Genomic DNA, 21,569 nt, shown 5'->3' with positions numbered 1-21,569 from the left:
AACAGTATAGAGCAAAACAGGTTTTAGCTTCGCGCAGCCTTGAGGCCCCACCTCCGCGCAAATAGCTGGCCGGCCGGCCAGCCGTGAAGCCTGTTCTGCTCTATACTGTTCACCCAATAGTAACAGCATTTTTACATGCATGTTGTATGGTATATTATCTGAACACATTTACATACGTATTTTGTCTGTTGCCTCAGCATTTTACATGCATCTTGTACATACCTTGTACCTTAGCATAATTACGCTTGTCTTATATTGACTTTACCTTTCTCAACATCTTTCCACGAGTGTTGTATTGTTATGTACTATCTCAGTGTCTCTAAAATGCGCCTTGTATCTGTTTGCATTGCAGGATTCGGTCGTTTTGGGGCGGGCGGGGGTGGAGGACTTTATTCCCTGTTTCCTGGTCCTGGTGGCGGTGGCGGCGGAGGTGGAGGCGGAGGCGGCGGTGGCGCGTCTGACGCAAGTGCTGCCATCTATTCGCAGGCTACAAGTGCTGCGAGATTTGCGCATACCAATTACCACAACTTCATAGGCGCCCACAAAGGTAATTTCCATCTAATTTTTTATTACATGTTTATCAGGTGTTTGTTTACTTGGAAATTTCATATTGTATAATTTTGTAAGATGTATCACTTGTAAATTTTGGAGAAAAGAAACGTATAAGTGAGTCATCGTTCTAATGCTGTGATATAGGGACTTTCAAGTCGGCTTCACTTTTCTAGTCGTTCCTATGTAAGTTTATAAAATTTCTTAAGACATCGGTTCTGATTAAGTTGATCGTCCTTATGTCTCTATGAAACTTTTCGGTTCTCGTTGGTCATAATGTGAGGACATTGTACAGTTATGTATTGCTTCAGCATATATTATTGCAGAAAATGAAGGAAAACATTATTTTTTCAAGAACATTGAATGGATCAAAATTGTCTGATACAGTTTTACAAAGTAATCCAAGAAAAAAAAAAAGGCGATAAAATATGACGTCGCTGGATAAAAATATGCCTAGGCCTGTAATATGAAGCCGTAACAGATTTAAGACTACTAGTACTACTACTGGTGCTGCTGCTGCTGACGGATCAAGGTCACGTACAAACCACGCACGAGTCACTGAACTGAAACACTGGTAATCCGGCTGTCCTAGCTGACTTTAGTTGAAGAGAATGGTCCAGAATGGAGTAAACACGCGTGGCAAATGTTCCTTACTTTACCTTGATCCGCCAGTTCGAAATGCGCTGACAAACTTTCTACGTAATAAAAGAGAATTTAAAATATTTCAAGTATTTTGCCATCATTTCTTAAAATTGTTGTAGTAATATTAATTTAAAATGTAATCAGCCTTTTTAGGAACTTTTCTTGTCTTATTAAGGGGTTAAAAGTACAGCAGTAAAATTTTGTAAATATTCAACACTTTTTTCCCTCCATTACTGTATCCTGTACAATAATGAACATTATAAAACACTGTCCTTCTGCTATATGAAAAAAAAATTACGATTTAAAAGAAAATTACAACTCAAAAACTATCCAATATTCTGTGATGACATGCTTTGTGTGTATTTATGCATGTCATATCTAAAATATGATCCAAGATCACTTCTCTACCTTTGACAGATTGATAAAAGATAAATTCTTAAAAAAAAATTGTCAAATATCAGTATTTTCTTCTAACACACACACACAAAAATATATATATATATATATACATATATATATATATCCTATATATATTTATTTATTTATTTATTTATTTATTTATTTATTTATTAAGGAATGTAGTTGAAAGAGCATGATATTGTAAACATGAGTTTCAGCAATAAAATAAAAGAGAGAGAACATGAAAAATTTAACAAGTTTATGAGTTATGAGAGAAACACTTCATCACTGCACAGTAAACTGCCATCATTTTGAATTGTGAAAAAAAAAAAATAAATAAAAATAAATATTTTCAAATCGTAAAAATATATATATATATTTTTTTTTTTCATATAGGCCTAGTAGAAGGACAATGTTTTACACATACCAATTTTCATCATTGCACAAAATACAGTAATGGAGGGGACAAATGTTGAATATTTCCAATAATTTTACTGCTGTAAGCTGTACCTAACCTCTTAAGATACGCAAAATTCATAGCGAATCCTCTGTCTCATCTCGCCAAAATATCCTCTCGCTACCATCGATTCTACCCATGCTAGATAATGTAGCAGTTGATACATCGTCGATAAAATAAAAACAAGATTGTTCCCTGCTGAAATGTTTCTGGAACAAGAGGGGGTTTTCAGTCGACTGACTCGGTTGACTTATATAATGATGACAAATGATACGCAAAACATTCCGTGTGTATTGTATCCTTAGGAACAGCAAATAACCCGTGTCTGTAGCCTTTTCAAAACATCCGGAGAATGCACTTGCAAATTATGTTCGTAATGCAGAGTCATTGCAGGGCTATGCAAATTACAACAGTAGAATAAGAGCAGACATGGAACATTATTTTAAAATTGAATGATAAAAATGATTGAGTTTTTTTTTTACCCATGCTACTGTATTATGTCAAATCTTATTTCATTGATATGATTATAGAATGTTAGAAGTATGCGTATGCAAATTTTAAGCAAATTTGACCGGCAATCATCGCCGCAAGCAGAAGAACCAAATAATAATACGTAAGTACTGCCTAGTTCATGGATATGCTACAATGAAATATAGCTACCGACGTAGTTCTGATGGTAGCACGTTTGCCTGCTGATCAAGAGATTAGCTCGAACCTGGATTCTGTTCCCGCTTGGACTGATTAACTGATAGGATTCTTTTCTATGTTTTTTTTTGCATCTGTAAGACGAATGTCAGGTAATCCCAGCCCTCCTATCTCGCTGTCACCAATCCCATCGACTCCAAAATAACCGAGTAGTTGAAACAGCGTCGTTAAATAACCTACTAAATAATATACATTCATTTTCTTCTTCTTGGATTAGTTCTCTTTTCATATCTATATTATCGCATGTAGGGTTATACAAGGTGTTTCAGAATAACTATTCCTAATTTTCAGATGTAAGCTAATTATACATTTTTTCTTGAAAAAATAATGTCCGGAAATGCTTCCGTATGGAGATAATGCGGTAAAAGTAGAAACCACAGTAAAAACTCTTTAATAATAATTCACTTCATCTTCCATGACTGTCTTTGAGTTTAAGCTATTCCCGTTACCATGGAAACAATAGCTTCATTCGTTTTCGTTGTATATCACAAAATTACTTCTGGCAGATCTCTCTATAAAAATTTCAGTAATTAAAAATGCAATGGTTTACAAATGTTGAATTAGCAGACATGCTTATGGCATATGGAGCAGCTAACGGTAGTGCTACTGAGGTCAATTTTTTGTATAATACTTTCAATATCATTCTCACAATATTTGAGAAACAATAACAAATACAAATTACATTTTAGAGAAAATTAAACGCAGAATAAATATGTGAAATGTCTTATTATTCAGTTGAGAAGCTTTTGGCTTCGAGTCTGGTCTCAAAAAAGCTGAAAGTTAGAATTTATGAAAGTTATAGGCCGACTACCGGTTCTTCTGCATGTTTGTGAAACTCTCACTCTGAAAGAGAAACAGAGGTTAAGAGTGTTCGAGAATTAGGTGCTTAGGCAAATATTTAGGGCTAAAAAGGATGAAGTTACAGGAGAATGAAGAAAGTTACACAACGTAGAACTGCACGCATTGTATTGTTCATTTGACATAATTAGAAACATTAAATCTAGACGTTTGAGAGTGACAGAGAATGTAGCACACATGAGTGAATGCAGAAATGATAATGATTTTTAATCTTCCTCAACTTGGTGAGGTTGTCAAAGACAAAGAATGTTAAATAGTAACATTCAAGATGTGACATTAAAAATGTCTTACAAGAAGTTTGTTTAGAATAAACTGAAATTTACAATAAATAATGTTTTACAATAATGAAAATTTGCAGTAAAATATAAAACAGATAAAAAATATAGAATGAAAAATTCAACTGTAATTTGAATTGAAGTACAAGTGTCGCCATAAAATCTGCAGAGAATCCTTCAAAGCTATCATAGAAATTTCCTTAATTGTTGTTGTTTGGACTCCAAATTTATGACAGAATGAGACCAATTATTTTGTTTTGGTCCTTCTAGCGCCCATCATTAATCCGATGACTTCTATATCTCTGAGTTTATATGATGTTTTGTAATAAGGGATAGTTGCTTCATAAATTGCCCTTTTCTCTAGATTAATCTCCTCGGGTTGATTCTGATGCGTCTCGAATCTGATGGTCGGATCCAGAATATAACCTTTTGTCTCTCCAGGTTTAAATGTTATAATATATAACATAGATTATCAGTTGGAAGACCTGGGGTGGCCGAGACATAGATGGGAGGGTAATATTAAAATGGGTTTGAGGGAGGGAGCTGGAATATGATGCTAGGGACTGGATTAATCTTCCTCAGGATAGGGACCGATGATGGGCTTATGTGAGGGTGACATTGAACCTCCGGGTTACTTAAAAGCCATTTGCAAGTAAGTAATGTATAACCAGTAAAATTAAGTAAACATGTTACTTTGCTTTAAATTACTTGCCGTCTAGCATATTTGAAAATTAGGAAAACTTAGTCTGAAACAATCTTTAGGGCCATATGGGTATATCCCTAATATTCGAATAGAAAATCCCTTTTTTATTCCTGAAAAAGTAATCATGGACTTTTATGTAATACGTTACTCCACAGCGTGGACACAGTATATTTAACTGCAAATGCTTTTACTTTGTAACTTTTTATAGTGTACATTTTTCTGTGTCATTTTGTCATTTCTTGGCGTTATATTTTTATATCCATACGGGTTTCGAGATATAAAAGGGCTTCTGTTATGTAGAACACAGTTAATAGGTAATATCTGTACAGTTTAATAGAACCCCTTGCCTAATATTTTATGTTCCTCTTTTTGAAGATGTAATATTTCACGAAGTTCAGTTGCATCGTAAAGCACAGCAGAAGCATTGCTTGTAACAGCACTATGGACTTTACTCTCTGTACCCGGACATCGCGGCGAGTAATGTCTTATTGCCTCACCATTACAACTCATACACATCGGGTGATTAATTCATTTGACAGTCTGTGAATGAAGAATATGATTTCACAAATTGTGGCCAAATTATGCGGTGATTCCTAAACGTAGTTTTGAAGTGTGTGAAAGACAACTTCCTTAATTTGTTGCCGAAAGCAGTATATAGACTATCAAGATAGAAAGATCTATGTTTGCATTAATATAATGTTACCGAAATCATAGGTGTTGACATGCCGTTCTCTCTCCCCGTCTATACAGAGTGTCCCAAAAATTTTCAGCAAATCTTTTGGGATGTGTTCCACATTTGGAAACCGTGAGAAAATTGTTATAGAGAATATGGTTCCGAAAATCTTCGAATTTTTGGTTCATTTCATTTCGTGTTCTGCCCAAGGGCTGATCTTTCACTGCAAACCCAGCTTTTTCCAAAACTTTCCTATTTTCTGCCTTTCTTCTCGTTTCCTCATATGATCCATATACAGTATCTTATTGTTGTCTATCATCTAATATCTTCTTCTACCCCGAACTCTTTTCCCGTTCACCATTCCTTCCAGTGCATACTTCAGTAGGGAATTTCTTCTCAGCCAGTGACTTAACCAATGGATGTTGGAAAATTAATTTCATTCATTCATTCATTCATTCCAGTCCATTCATTTAGTGCTCAAGGGCAGGTTTTCACTGCAAACTCAGCTTTTTCCAATCTTTCCTATTTTCTGCCTTTCTTTTCGTTTCCTCGTATATGATCCATATATCTTAATGTTGTCTATCATCTGATATCTTCTTCTACCCCGAACTCTTTTCCCGTTCACCATTCCTTCCAGTGCATCCTTCTGTAGGTAATTTCTTCTCAGCTAGTGACTTAACCAATGGATGTTGGAAAATTATTTCATTCATTCATTCATTCATTCATTCCATTCATTTAGTGTTCTGCCCAAGGGCAGGTTTTCACTGCAAACCCAGCTTTCTCCAGTCTTTCCTATATTCTCCCTTCCTCTTTGTTTCCTCATATATGATCTATATATCTTAATGTCGTCTATCATCTGATATCTTCTTCTGCCCCAAACTCTTTTCCCGTTCACCATTCCTTCTAGTGCATTCTTCAGTAGGCAGTTTCTTCTCAGCCAGTGACCCAACCAATAACTTTTTCTCTTCCTGAACAGTTTCAGCATCATTCTTTCTTCACCCACTCTTTCCAACACAGCTTCAATTCTTACTCTCTCTGTCCACTTCACACGTTCCATTTATCTCCATATCCACATTTCAAATGTTGCTTTCAAGCAGCATTTTTTACGGTCATGAATTTCATTCTCTGTATGACTAACATAATATCACCGGCTTCTGTGGCCGAATTAATAAAACTACAGTATATTGGTCTGAAGTCTGAAGTGACAACACTATTTCCTAAACATAATTATCTCTTCTCAAATTTCAATTTATTCAGGTACACTACCTGTTATGTTGGTCATACAGAGAATGAAATTCATGGCCGTAAAAATACTGCTTAAAAGCAACATCATATAAGTAGCAAAATTTGATTTGTTATATTGAATTATTTCAACGTTACAATTACTTGTTTGTTAAAATGTGTATATGATAATGTTATGCAGTTTGTGTTCTTTTGTTTTGTGTGTTTTCGGAAATAAAATTTTAATTAATGCTCGTCATAAATGTTGTAAGTAAAACCTTGTGCATCCCTCGTGTTTATCGTACGGCTCGTCCTCCCCCACACCTGCATTTTGTTTACGTTTTCACTGTGCCTAAACGAGACGCTCTATTGTACCCAGCTTTCAAGCCGTTAGCCCTGTGGACTCACAGTATATTTCAATTTCCCTGCGTAAGTTTTTTTTAATTGGAGACACATGAATTAAAGTGAAATTATAATGGCAATCAGAGTAATTATCTCATACCTCCATGTTAATTATTGTACTATTGCATTTTATTTGAACCAGGTACCCAGCTTTGAAGTCTTTAACCCTGTGAACTCATATAATTATTTAATTTCCTTGTTAAAAGATTTAGATTTTACTAAAATATTGACAGTAATTTATTTATGGATAAAAGAAGAACCTCGGAGCAATCGGCCAAGCATGTGGGAAAATTAGAGGTAGTGCTTTCGACGTGTTGGGACAATTCTCAAGACATGGTTGGCAATCCTACATTCTCCATTATATAATCGAGGTGGATTCTAAAATGTTTTACCCATTTTACGGAAAGTCCTTCTCGTTCTCAAACTATTATTTAAAAAGTTTATTCCGGGGTTCCAAACCGGTAAGCTTGTATTGTTACATAACGAATCTCTAAAGTTTGTGAGCCACTGAATAATAGAACGTTGCATTAAGTGACGTTTATCGGAAAGTTGGTTATCGTTCTTTTACCCATTTAACTCTGTTCCGCGCTAGCGAACATCGCTGGCTAAGGTCACACAACTTCTGGAGAGATGGCACTATCATAAATGTCCAATTGACTGCAAAAATGTTCATAAACGTATCTTTCGATAGGCTAAACCACCTAAACCAACATAAAATCAGTATTGTCATGCTTCTATCAGATTATATGTACTGTATGTAAATCTGCAGTTTAGCCCTGAAAATGGCTGTCATGGAGACTATAGTTATGAGTAGGCCTGAGAAATAATATATGCCGTTATACCACAGTGTAGTATATACAGTCACGAAGCTTGAGTTTATGAGAGTACTAGGAACAATAGACTGTGCAGGTACTATTTCGCATTGTTTGTAATGAGGCGATAGTAGCGATCCTAGTGGTTAGCAACTATCTAGGGATGCATATTTACTACGTATTGAGCTTCGTGACTGTGTATACTAGACTGTCGGTATACTACTAGTGTGCTTCGTGCGACTCTAACTTTGAGTAGGTACTCACTTCCCGCGTGTGAATGCTAGCAGATATTGTGAATAGTATGTGATTGTTCAAATTAATAGCTAATTAATTTAGGTAACTAATTTGAGATTAATTTAACTTCCAAACCCCACAGTTCAACAATTACTAATTCTGCTTACAAATCGCTTGGACTTGTAATTCTATATTATTCAAGCGACCACCTGTTTTTAGGTTAGACCTGCACGTGGTTAGAAGCAAGTGGAATGTGCTACAATAATTTGGAATCCTCGTTGCAAAAACAACGTTCATTCTATGGAGTTGACACGGAATAAATTCCTTTGGTTTCTATATTATAAGATATTCAAAATACTTCGTCCATTCCAGATCCCAACTACTTAGATTACTGAGATGAATTTTTAGTTTCCATACGTTCAGTGACAAAAGAACGACTTACTCGTCCACACCTGTGGAGTAACGGTCAGCGCGGCTGGCCGCAAAACCAGGTGGCCCGGGTTCGAATCCCGGTCGGGGCAAGTTATCTGGTTGAGGTTTTTTCCGGGTAACTGGGTAACTTTCGGTGTTGGACACCGGACTCATTTCACCGGCATTATCACCTTCATATCATTCATATGCTAAAGAACCTAGATGTTGATACAGCGTCGTAAAATAACCCAATAAAAAAAAAGAATTACTCGATGATATTTCTCAGAAAATTATGAACAAAAATAATACCGATTCCGCTGAAATATTCAAACTAATTACAGTTTATACCCCTCCAGATATATTATAGCATAAATTTGATATTTAATATCACTAAATCGAAAAAAAATATTACAACTTTTCCCTCATTTTGGCCCTACAATTTATTATCAATTTATAAAATGTCTTATTTTTTTTTGTCAATACTGAATAATTATAAGCTACATCTCTTTCATGTTTTCATTTATTTTATTTATATTGCTAATGAGTTGCATAAAGGTACCTATTTTATAATTGCTGCTCATGTGAATCATTGTCAATAATAAATTATAAGTTAAATTGTTCATGTATATTTATGTGAAAAAGGTACTTTGATGGGCATCTAGCCTGTGTACTTTTCCATGAGTTATAGTAAATAAATAAAAAGAAATATATACAGTGTATATACATCTTATTGTAACATTTTGAGAATTGCATGAGATGTACGAACTTCCGTGGAATATATACAGCATGAGAAATACTTCAATAATAATACTTACTTATGGCTTTTAAGGAACCCGGAGGTTCATTGCCGCCCTCACATAAGCCCGCCATAGGTCCCTATCCTGAGCAAGATTAATTCAGTCCCTATTCCACCTCCCTCAAATCCATTTCAATATTATCCTCCCATCTATGTCTCGGCCTTTCCAAAGGTCTTATTCCCTCCGGCCTCCCAACTAACACTCTATATGAATTTCTGGATTCGCCCATACATGCTACATGCCCTGCCCATCTCAAACGTCTGGATTTAATGTTCCTAATGATGTCAGGTGAAGAATAGAATGCGTGCAGTTCTGCGTTGTGTAACTTTCTCTATTCTCCTGTAACTTCATCCCTCTTAGCCCCAAATATTTTCCTAAGAACCTTATTCTCATACACCCTTAATCTCTGTTTCTCCCTCAAAGTGAGAGTCCAAGTTTCACATCCATACAGAACAACCGGTAATATAACTGTTTTATAAATTCTAAATTTCAGATTTTTTGACAGCAGACTAGATGATAAAAGCTTCTCAAGCGAATAATAACAGGCATTCACCATATTTATTGTGCGTTTAATTTCCTCCCGAGTGTCATTTATATTTGTTACTGTTGCTCCAAGATATTTGCATTTTTCCACCCCTTCAAAGGAAAAATTTCCAATTTTTGTATTTCTTTTTCGTACAATATTCAGGTCACGAAACATAATCATATACTTAGTCTTTTCGGAATTTACTTACAAACCTATCGCTTTACTTCCTTCAAGTAGAAATTCCGTGTTTTCCCTAATCGTTTGTGGATTTTCTCCTAACATATTCACGTCATCCGCATAGACAAGAAGCTGATGTAACCCACTTAAATAATAATACAAATTAAAATTAAACAAGAGGAAATTATTTCGCAATAGTTACGAACTTAAAGAACAAGGTGTCCGTAACATTAATGTAGAAGTGGTTCGCAAAAAGGTAGGCTAAATAAAATACTTAAAAACATTGTACCTCCATGCATACAACATTCAGCGCGCGTTTTTTTACGTGTGGAACATCGTTTCAAGGTTAGTGTCTCCGTGTGATCACAAGTATGATGTCGAAGTTTAGAGGCTTCAAGCACTTGACTCCTGTAAACTATCCCCGTGTGAATCAGGTACATCTCACATATCTTCAGAGGGACTGCGATGGAGTGAAACCCTATTTACTTTCATGAGGAGACTCTCTGAGTTGCGACTTGCTTGTTCCTCCTCTCTGAACGAGGAATTTCTTCCAAAGCGAAGCACTGCACTCGTCTCAATGTAGTTCCGCTGCCACTGCCCATGTGACACTGAGTCACAGCTACGTCACGCCGATATGACTAAGGCCGTGCTATGCCTCCGTGCCGCAGTTCCAGGCGGAGCCGGCCAGCAGAGCGTGTGATGAAACTTGGTGAGTGCGTGGAGTTTGTTATTACTGGACTCAGTGTCACTACCGTGTTATCTGTAGTTCAGTCATCACCTGTTTGATTCGTCTCCAGGTAAAAATTGCATTGCATCATTCCTCTTTTTATCTCAGCTGCCACCCGTAGTTGTTGATCATGGTTTATGTAAAAATTAGAGCAGTCGATCGACTAAAATTTTTGATCCATTAACCATATCTTTTTATTGATTAATCTACTGGTTAATCGAATTTTAAACAGTGTTCATAAGCTTGAACAGAAAACATCTAAGATGATATAATAACTCCGGTCTAGTTTTAGTACCCTACGTCCACTTCCAACGGACTCCTAGTGTATATTCACACGTTTATCACTGGGATTGTGGCGCTGGAAATCAAATTAGAACACTTTTATCTCACCCACGACACATTTCAATTTTTATTGTACAATATAAATGCAGTTATCACTACAATGACACAATAATTCTTGCAGATAACACAGAAACAACTTCTGAAACGTAATTAACAGAGTCGCAGTTTCACTTCACTTCCATTAGATGGACACAGAATTCTAGCAGACGGTATGGTACAGGTGTAGCAGGGATGCCAATATCGGCAAACGAAATGAAACTGTGAGGAATGTTACAACAGGTGTGCTAAACGTTAGGAATGTTACAATATGTGTGTAGCACGTTAGGTTAGGTTAGGTTAGGTTAGGTTAGGTTAGGTGTGTAAGATAATATGAATCGTTACCACAGTTGGCGATATTGCAATCATTCTCCCACTCCACCTCAAATAAGGTCACATCGACGAAATGTGGCCGCCTTCTTCCATCAAATACGACGATTTTCCTATATAAGTAAGGAACCTATTTAGGGCGGGTTGGGTGGGACCACAGCTCTCCCAGTGATTACATCGAGTTTCTACTACTTCACACTACAAAACTAAGGTATTTTCAGTGTTTGTTTTTAATTCCCTATACTGGCAATACCGAACTAAAACTTCACCATAATTCCATATCCTATTAAGAAGAACGCATGTTTTTACAAGTATTTTTAATTTTAGTGAAGTATATTGCAAATAATAATGAGGAAGCAAGTGACACTGATGATGTGTACAAAAAACAGTCGCTTTACTTCAGCCAAACTCACCAGTACGTGCTTCACAATTTTATTTTTCCTTATTTCAGTTAAACACAGGATACAGGCTTGACTATAGGTACTCTAAACATTGATTGAAAGATGAGCGGAAGTAGCAACTTTAGTTAGGCTTGGCAACTTTCGTAAATAAAAATTAGGGACACAAACGTTGCTGACAATTTTTTTGCTCTAATTATTTCCACCTATCAATCCACACATTAAACAGTAGTCCTTTATATATATATATATATATATATATATATATATATATATATATATATACCAAAATCACGACAAAACAAGTTGAAAAACAGTATAAATTCCTTATAAAAGAAATGTTAACTCCTTGGAAACTAGGAATCCATCATATTGATGTAATTACTAACCTAATGTAAGCTAACCTAACTTAACATAATCTGAACTAACCTAACCTACCTACACAGGTTCTTTTCCCGGAAAACACGGAGACGTTTACGTGATTTATCATCAGAGCTATCAGATTTTATCACACTTGTTGATATCTGTATCTGTCATAGAAGTAGTCGTATAATTTCCCTCCCCCCCACTTTTTTGCCGAGAACAATGAATGATGCATCAAGTGGAACAAAGTGAACATAATACTGAATGGCGCCAAACTACTTTAAAGTACATAAGATGAGCACAGAGGATAGATGATTCAATAAGTATCCTGTGATCAAACCTGCCCTAACTTGTGTATTATGATCATTGCATCCATCACTCTGTTGACACATCAACGAGAATTAAATTTCTGCCTTGAACATTCTTAATAGAGCCATTTCTCCATTTCGTCACATATTGGAATCAAATGTCTGTATGAGACTGTGCAGAAATATCTTCCAATCCAGACTAAATCCAACAATATGATAGGAACGAAAATCAGCTGTAAATATCTAATATGCCATGAAATCTGGAAATTTTGATACGTGTGCAAATTATTTCTGGACGCGGGACGCAGTGGTCGAAATCGGGACTGTCCCAGGAAATACGGGACGGTTGGCAAGCATAACTTTAGTAGACGTGGGTCCATTGGTGAAACTAGCAGTACGTTGCTTCTGGTGATTTCGGAAGTGAAAATCCGCCGATACACTACCTTATTACTGACATCAGGAAGCAAAAAATCACCAGCCTTAGTCCAGCGTATATGCAAGGCATAATAAAACCCTAAAGAAACCTAGCCTAACCTGTCAAATTCTTATATACAAGGCATAACAAAAGCCTAAATTAAACTAACCTAACCTAGGTGAAGGTTACTTATGTCCCAGGCACTATAGGAACTTGATAAAATACCTTGGAAAAGCCTTGGAAGTATAGTATTGATTGGTAGAAAATGATAAATATTTCCTAAATACGTACCTTATTTACGAAAATCGTCGTGCGTGAATGAAGAATACGGCCATATTTCGTTAATGTGACAATGGGTTTCAGTGTCGCGAACATAGTAATAACCAGGCTTCGCATTTTTGTTACGCTGAATTTATCGAGGAATATAGCCTTGTACAGAAGGAGTTCAAATGTCTGGCGCTCACAGCATAAGATGCGGTACAGTAGGCCTACGGTGAATATAAAATATAATGGAGCATATCATGATAACACTGCAACTTAATTTTAATGGTTTGAAAAATCGAAACATTTTGGACATTCTGTCCGTCCGTCCATCCATCTCTGTCTATCCATCCGTCCGTCTGTACTTATAGGTATATAGATGTAACTTATGTATAATGTCTTTTATAGCGACCTACTTTATCTATTAACCTGCGTGCCGACCTACTGTTCTCCAACCATGAGATTAACCTTGAAAGGAATGTGCTTAATATTGCATCATATATTGGAGCGAAGTAGATAGATAATATTACCGTTTTAACGTCAGTTTAAAAGACATGCGCTCTTCTGCATATGTTATTTCCTGTATGGAGGGATCAAAAAGACCAGGGGTGCTATTCATAGACATTTCGCTAGCCCGGGCTACGAGCGTCCTAAACAGGATTCATATCATATCATATCGCTATCACTGGTTTATGAATACGAAAAACGTTAGTTCGCTGATCATCCACCAAAAGCCCGCGCTAAGAATGTCTATGAATATGGCCCCAGGAGATTAACCGTGATCTAATTTTGTAACTAGGGTAGTATAAGTATGTGTGGATCAGTGTTATCGTTTGTGCTTTGAGAGTTAGCCAATGGAGATGCGTGTACCCACGTGTGTGACCTTATGATATCTTACGACATCAACATTCATTCACAGCATTACCCCTCTGCGTCTCATTCCCCTGAGACTTTCTCCTGGTTGGAGTACAGTACCTGTTGTGTATGTTTTCTTTTTCTAAGTTTCCTGTTTTTCACTTTTTTTTTCTAGCTTCACTTAAACTCTTATCATCCAGTCTGCTGTCCAAAAATCTGAAAGTTAGAATTTATAAAACAGTTATATTACCGGTTGTTCTATATGGTTGTGAAACTTGGACTCTCACTCTGGGAGAGGAACATAGGTTAAGGGTGTTTGAGAATAAGGTGCTTAGGAAAATATTTGGGGCTAAGCGGGATGAAGTTACAGGAGAATGGAGAAAGTTACACAACACAGAACTGCACGCATTGTATTCTTCACCGGACATAATTAGGAACATTAAATCCAGACGTTTGAGATGGGCAGGACATGTAGCACGTATGGGCGAATCCAGAAATGCATATAGAGTGTTAGTTGGGAGACCGGAAGGAAAAAGACCTTTAGGGAGGCCGAGACGTAGATGGGAGGATAATATTAAAATGGATTTGAGGGAGGTGGGGTATGATGATAGAGACTGGATTAATCTTGCACAGGATAGGGACCGCTGGCGGGCTTATGTGAGGGCGGCAATGAACCTTCGGGTTCCTTAAAAGCCATTTGTAAGTAAGTAAGTAAGCTTCACTTAAAAATTTTACCCCTGCAGACTAGATTTGGATGAAAACTATGTAGTAACATTGCAGAGGTATTACGTAAAATAATTCCCCTGCGCTCACCAGAACTGACAACCTGCTTAGCCTCGTTTCAACGTGCCGTCGTAATGTTACCAGAATAAGAATATCTTCAAGGAAGGGAACGGAACGGAAGTGCTTAATTCTTGTGTCATAGCTTTAGATAAGGTGCATTCATGAACCAAGTCATAAATGTGTGACTTGCCTTTGAAATATTGGCTTGTTTAGTGTTAGGCATATTTTTGTGTTATCTGCTGCTAAATCGGGGAAGGGATTGCGATGTTAATTCAACGTTGTCCAGAGTCCATGAATCATCCTCCGAGTTGTGTTGGAATTATACACCCCGTCGTCAGTTGTTTAAGTACCACTTGCAGGAATGCGATTTTTTTTTACATTGCTGTGTTGGGTGTCCAGTCGTCTCCGTATGGCGTGTGGTGAACATTGTGTTGTTTACATTTCCGATCCAGGGCCGCCAAACATTTGGAACTAACCTTGTGTACATTTACATTATAGTATTGCATTTTCTGCTACGAATAATGCACTCGTTAATAACTTTCTTCTTTCGTCATCTTCGTCTCCCATATACCTCTGCATTAGCGGTGTAGTGTGACAATGTTTTGCCGTCACAGCTCCGAAAAATTCGCGGTGATAGATAATAGCTATTTTGTGTGATTTTTGTGTTAGCAGCTGTGGAAGTGCATAACGCCATCAGCGGCCAATGACAAGTCGCGCACGTTTAAATGTAGCCGAGCTGCAACGTGATTGTCTGCCGGAAATAACTGCGACCCGGCTATAGTGACAAACCTGTATATACTGTTATAATTACTGGTTGAACATCCAATACTAATTATGCATTATTGGGTGGGTTGCGTCACAGGTCTTTAAATCACACCCCATCACTAGAAACAAAAAAAAATATTTTTTACAGTGTCACACCCGCAACTCCAATAGAGAATTGTTTCTTCATGCTTTAAATCTAATTTAAATGTTTCTTGCAAAATGAAGGAGGGGCTTCAGGGTGAACCTCCACCCGCCTATGCCATTGTCTTTCATTATAATAAAATCAGATATTTGATGAATTTGATAGCAAAATTAAACTAAAACATCTTTGCATTGAATGACATTTAGGCTACGTTAATTATTTTTCATAAATTTGTAATCTTTTGGGTAGGATGCCATTAAACACATGTTATACTGTAACTTGATCTGAGAAAGCTGCATAGTTCCTTGAATAGCTATTGTCAAAGTCGTACGGAATTTAGCAATAACAAAGTACTGAAGTCAAATGAAATGAATTTGGTGCAACAATTAGGTACCATGACCTTTCCCTTGAAGTTTTGTAAATAATGAAGTACGGAAATTGTAACCTTATTCCATTTCTCAATACTGTAGTTAAATGCCAATAACAGCGCGATACTTCGGAACATACGCAAAGTCCTGCAAGAATGTGCTACAGCTTAATACGAATTCACCGTATTTGGACGGGTTTAATTAGTTCTGGTGGTAATCTAGAATTACTAGTGTCTGTAGATGTATTTGATACATTTCATATCAGAATTCTGCATTTTCCCCTCAGTCCCTCAATAACGGTTTCAGAGGGGTAATCTTTGGAATTTATATTTTGCAACATACTAAATTGAGAAATCACATAGAGTTAATGTAGAATTGAGTACGAGCACTCCATTACATTTCTAAAAAGAACACCAAGGTTTTCTAATTCGAAAAAAAAAATGTCTGAATTTAGTTACAGTTCATAACAATTCAGACATCTGACAGTCATAGATTTTTAACAGTAATAAATAAGAATTCTCAAATTTCACAGTGAAATATTAGGCAGCTATCAAATTTCATAACACTTAAATATATTAGTTATGAAATTTCGTAGCTGTTAAATAGAGCATCTGAAGAGTTTGCAACAATCTTGTACGAAAATCCCGTTGTTTTAACTGAATTAGCATTTCAGTTAATTTAATTTATGTACTTCCGTCTAATGACTTACCAAATTGATAAAAAAAAACAAATATTACAAGATATAACAATTTGTTTTTATTTTTATTTTTAGGCAACGAAATACAATCACTTAGGGTTGCCAACTTAAAAAAAAAAGAGAGAAAGGAAGGAAGATTTTATCGACATCATCTAGTGACTCATCCTTTCTTAATTTCTAATTAAAAATTAAATATCAAAGGATTACACATACAAACAATGTGCACACACATTTTTGTGTCTTAATATCTAATTTTTAACGACACTTTTCATATTTTGAAGCTGACTTAGCTTCTTTTAGCAATTGAGGGGTTTGGGGGAAAAACCAGGCAGTTCCAATTCAGTACTTTTCGAGATAATGAAGAAAAGCTTACCGCCAAACAATAAGCATGTACAGAAAGAGACATTTCAAAAATGCATTATAATTGTGAATGTAATTCTTGGAACCATCTAGTTCTTTGACTAGACGATAGACAGTATTTTTTTCCTCTGTGCATAAATAGCTCAAAAAAGAAAAAAAAAAATTGGAGCCTCTTGGTTTTCCCCCCAAACCCCTCAATTTACTGCCATTTTTTTAAATACATTAAAAATTCTTTACAGGGCGTGTCAAAATTTATAACAATTTGAAGCTCTGAATTTATCAGTTCTGGTGAGCATCTGTTCCTCACATCAGTCCATTTTTACTATTACCCTGCGCCAAATTCGAAATAAAGGAAGAAAGTGTTGTAGGGGAATAAAAAAAGTAAGGCTACATTAGCATCCAGAAAACGTAAGAATACGGGAAAACGTACAACCTGGCAACCCTACAACCATTACAATGAATTATAAATTAAGTTAGCTTTGCTTGCAGTACTTTAGTCTCTGTCAATATATTTTACACATGTTTTCTGACTTAATTTTCTCTTCTTTCTCAGTTGCTGATTCGCTGTTCTCTTCAGGGTATACCTTCGGTGGACCCACTCCTCCTCCCCCTCCTGCTGCAGCGCCACCATATTCGCCGGTGAGCCCCTTAGTGGAAAGGGGTATCACTCAACTAGAGCTAATGGCAAAAGGATTCAACAACAACAATAATAATAGTAATACCAACAACAATAACATCAACAACAACTTAAACGGTGTTACTGCTGATACAAACGTAACTAGCGTTCCTGTTGGGAATACTAAGAAAGTGGAAAACAAGAGACGATCTGAATGCGCGTTGTATCAAGAAACAGTTGAACGGCGACAACCCGCGAACGGTGGATCTGGTGCCGGTAACAAGAGAAGGTGGGAGCGCGACAGTAGCCAGGCACCCCCTACGCCACCGATCGTGAAGAATGAAGTGACGGCCAGGCCGAGCTGCGGCTGTCGCAGATCCTCCGTCACCACAAGTAAGTGAATCGCCTTTAATTAGCAAAATTATTTCTCTGAGTCTGCCTTTAAAATCTCTTGTTACTTACTGAATCTTCGACCTCGCTACATACCACACATAATTTTGATTTTCGTTGCATCTTTTGGATGATAAAATTAAACTGAAAGGCGAATAACTTCACAAGGCACAAATTAAGTAAATATAATAATAATAATAATAATAATAATAATAATAATAATGATAATGATAATCCGTGGCGCTACAACCCGTGAAGGGCCTAGACCGACCAGCCGGCTGCTGGCCTCACGTCCACATGTGGAAGCAGAGGTGGACGATCATCCAACGAGAATGGAGGTATCGTGTGGTTAGCACGATCCTCCCCCCCAGTCGTTATAGCTGGCATTCGCAACCGGATTTCGCTACCTATCGTAGCTCCCCAAGTGCATCACGATGCTGGGTGGGCACCGGTCACATACACTGGCCGAAATTTCATGAGAAAATTTCTTTCCCCATGAGGACTCGAACCAGCGCGCATTCCGTAACGCGAGTCCTAGGCAGGATGCCTTAGACCACGACGCCACGGCGTGGGATTTAAGTAATTATATTACATTACATTTACACAATTTCACTCAATAATTCACACATAGACCTTAATTTCATGCCACTCCATTGAGTGCGTTACATTTGTGAGCTATAGTTCAGGGTAATCCAGCAAAGGACTTTTTGAAATGAGTGTCACATTATTGTCAATATCTGTAAGAAAAATAAGCAATCACTGATAGCAATGGTTATTAGAGGAGAAAAATTCGCTCCGACGCCGTGGATCGAACCTAGGTCCTTGGTTCTACGTACCAAGTGCCCTAACCACTGAGCTACGCCGAAGTTCAGTGTATAGCACAGGAAAAGGGAAAAACACTAGAGGAGGGGGATTCGATCTTTATACTGTTGCACAGTTATTCTTGGTGATTTTTGCTTGCCGTTGAACCTGAGGGTTGAGAGTTCATACCCGGTGTTGCACACTGGATGCGAAGTCTATTTCACAACGTCTTCCGGACATGACGTAGGTCTATATTTCTTGTGATGGCATCTGTTTATGCTTTTAATGTGCAAGTCTTGCTGTAATATTGACAACAATCATCAGCTCGTGCCTACAATGTGGACAGTGTTGCGTAATTCAGTAGGCGACAAGGAAGATAGTGATAGAATTGAAGGACCCCGAATGTCACCAGAGCATGTTGGCTATTCTGTTGTTTTTTGCAATAACAGTTTCATGTTGTCAACATCATAAATTACTGGAATTATAGTCGCGTCGCTGTTATTTCCGGCGTGACTCCTCCGTGCAAAGTTTAGACTATTCGATTGACAGAGCGCACAAAGATTTCCTTCTTCTACTACAAGTTTAAGTCAAATGGCTTGTTCCGACATGAAAGTCTATAGCTAATATCGCCTATCCATCGAATTCTAGGTGTTCCAACATTTTTTTCCTCTCGGCACGTAGTTCTAGCTGTAATTGAGAAAGACCTCGATAATCGGTGATCTTCCATAGACTTTCCTTGCATGCTTTAAATCTGTGGGACTGTACCTTCGGCCTCACTTCGCATCAGAAGGAAGCCGTTCAAAATATTTTTCAGTCGTAAAAATGAATTGCCTTCTCTGGAGTTCGAACCTGCGAACATCCGAAGTATGCTGATGACTAGACCGCTAACTCAAGTGGCTACCATTGTTTTTTTTTTAATTTGATTTCAGTTTCTGGCGCTGTTATCAGCTCTACAGGACAGAAAGGATTGTAAATCTAGTGATGCGAAATATTGTCTTTACATCTAGACTTGATATGATATAATCATAGTTCAAGCTGTGTATTGTAAAGAATCTTATGAGTACATTTAAAAACAGTATTTATTGTGTGAGATTGATAACATTCCACTTCATGGTTGCGTGTCTGCTTTACTTTTTGTAGCCAGCAGGCCTGACGTAAAATAGCTTACATAATTTCTTTGAACTAGTGGGTTTACTAAACACGCGTAGAAATATAAAAATAATTTTACGAAAGATAAAGAAATAATATGACGTAATATTTTCTTTTCACCAAATAGAATATTATTATTATTATTATTATTATTATTATTATTATTATTATTATTATTATTATTATTATTATTATTATTATTATTACTGGTCGGATTTCTGTGACATGTCATATTTTATCCTCTGGGATTGTTTCAGTTTTCAGACTGATTTACACTTGATTCCAAGCATTCTGAAGAAAATGGAAGTGTTTTTATTGGGCATATAAATGCATATTTGGACCGTTTTTAATTTTGTAGCATATTTAGTACGAAACTACATATTAACGTTATATTTTGGAAATAACTGTATGCATACTTAGTAAACCATAACGAACTGTGGTAAAATGTAATACTATGAAAGTTTTTCAGCATAGCTCTAAAATACCTATATTTTCGGAGAAATGTAATATACTATGAAAGTTTTTCAGGATAGCTCTAAAATACCTGTATTTTCGGAAAAAAGTAATACAATGTTAGGACTTATTGCGGGTTGCATAGGTGCGCTCCCGTTAAGGAGCAAAATATGTGTTTACTGTTTCAAAAATGGTAACGGTATATTTCAGAATAGATCCCACATACACGTTCCACATAAAAAGGGTAAACTTCTGTTCTCTGGATTACACCCACGCACACACACACAGACACACTCCGTGATCTCAAAATAAATTACACTTTAAATACATATTATATGTAATTAAATTTCGTCATAGATGTATTTACATAAATGTCATAATCATGATATTATTATACATGGATTTGGACAATTTATTGATTCAGTAATTGTCTAATAGCCGTTTTACAGGTCTACATTGTCATTTTCTTCCTCTAGGTTGATATTTCATTATTCTTGGGAGACGTTTGTTTGAGATTCGTTGGACAAGTGCAAACCGATAACTTTTCTATTCCCGATTTTTATCTAAAACTGGTGTGACCTTTATTTCATTTAGAAGTCCTTCTTTTCTCTCATAATCCGAGGAGGAAAGTTGTGCAGTATTTACGTAAATGTTACAAACATTAGTATGTTTTCTATTTACGAAAATCGGCAGGAATGTTTAATACAGTACTAGACTTTGGTTAGGTTCGCTTACGCGATATAAATTTATTAATAGAAGGTTTTCATTCATTCATTCATTCATAGTTTTCCGCCCAAGGATAGGTCTTTCACTGCAAACACATCATTCTCCAATCCCTTCCGCTTTCAACTGTCTACATATACATACATGGATCTGTGCTAATGAAAATAGGCGTGTTTGTTTGCAGAACTAGAGATAATTGAATTCATTTGGAGACAACACTATAACGCTGTATTCTATTTCTAAAAACATAAATTTTGTATGGAATTTAATAAATATGTTGTCACGGAGACTGTTATTTCGGGAAGAGTAAAATGCGCTTAGAAATGAATAGAAACGTGATGTGGAATTCCATTTTCACCGTTGTTACATAATATTGTTATACGCACGAAGAAATGGACAATTCGCGAAACTTATCAAGGACAAAATTAGGATAAACAATTTGGTTT

The 21,569-nt window shown here is 36.6% G+C and overlaps 1 protein-coding gene across 1 annotated transcript in view; it reads left to right on the top strand.

Moving 5' to 3' along the window:
* wge (winged eye) overlaps positions 1-21,569 on the top strand; it is a 705,384-nt gene that overhangs the window by 489,991 nt on the left and 193,824 nt on the right. The window contains exons 4-5 of the mRNA XM_069828951.1: positions 353-547; positions 17,545-18,000. Coding sequence (XP_069685052.1) covers positions 353-547; positions 17,545-18,000 — 651 coding nt within the window. The remainder of the gene's footprint in view (positions 1-352; positions 548-17,544; positions 18,001-21,569) is intronic.

The sequence above is a fragment of the Periplaneta americana genome, chromosome 6, assembly GCF_040183065.1.
Source record: "Periplaneta americana isolate PAMFEO1 chromosome 6, P.americana_PAMFEO1_priV1, whole genome shotgun sequence".
Classification (NCBI taxonomy): Eukaryota; Metazoa; Arthropoda; class Insecta; order Blattodea; family Blattidae; genus Periplaneta; species Periplaneta americana.
This window is presented reverse-complemented; position numbering and strand designations above follow the sequence as displayed.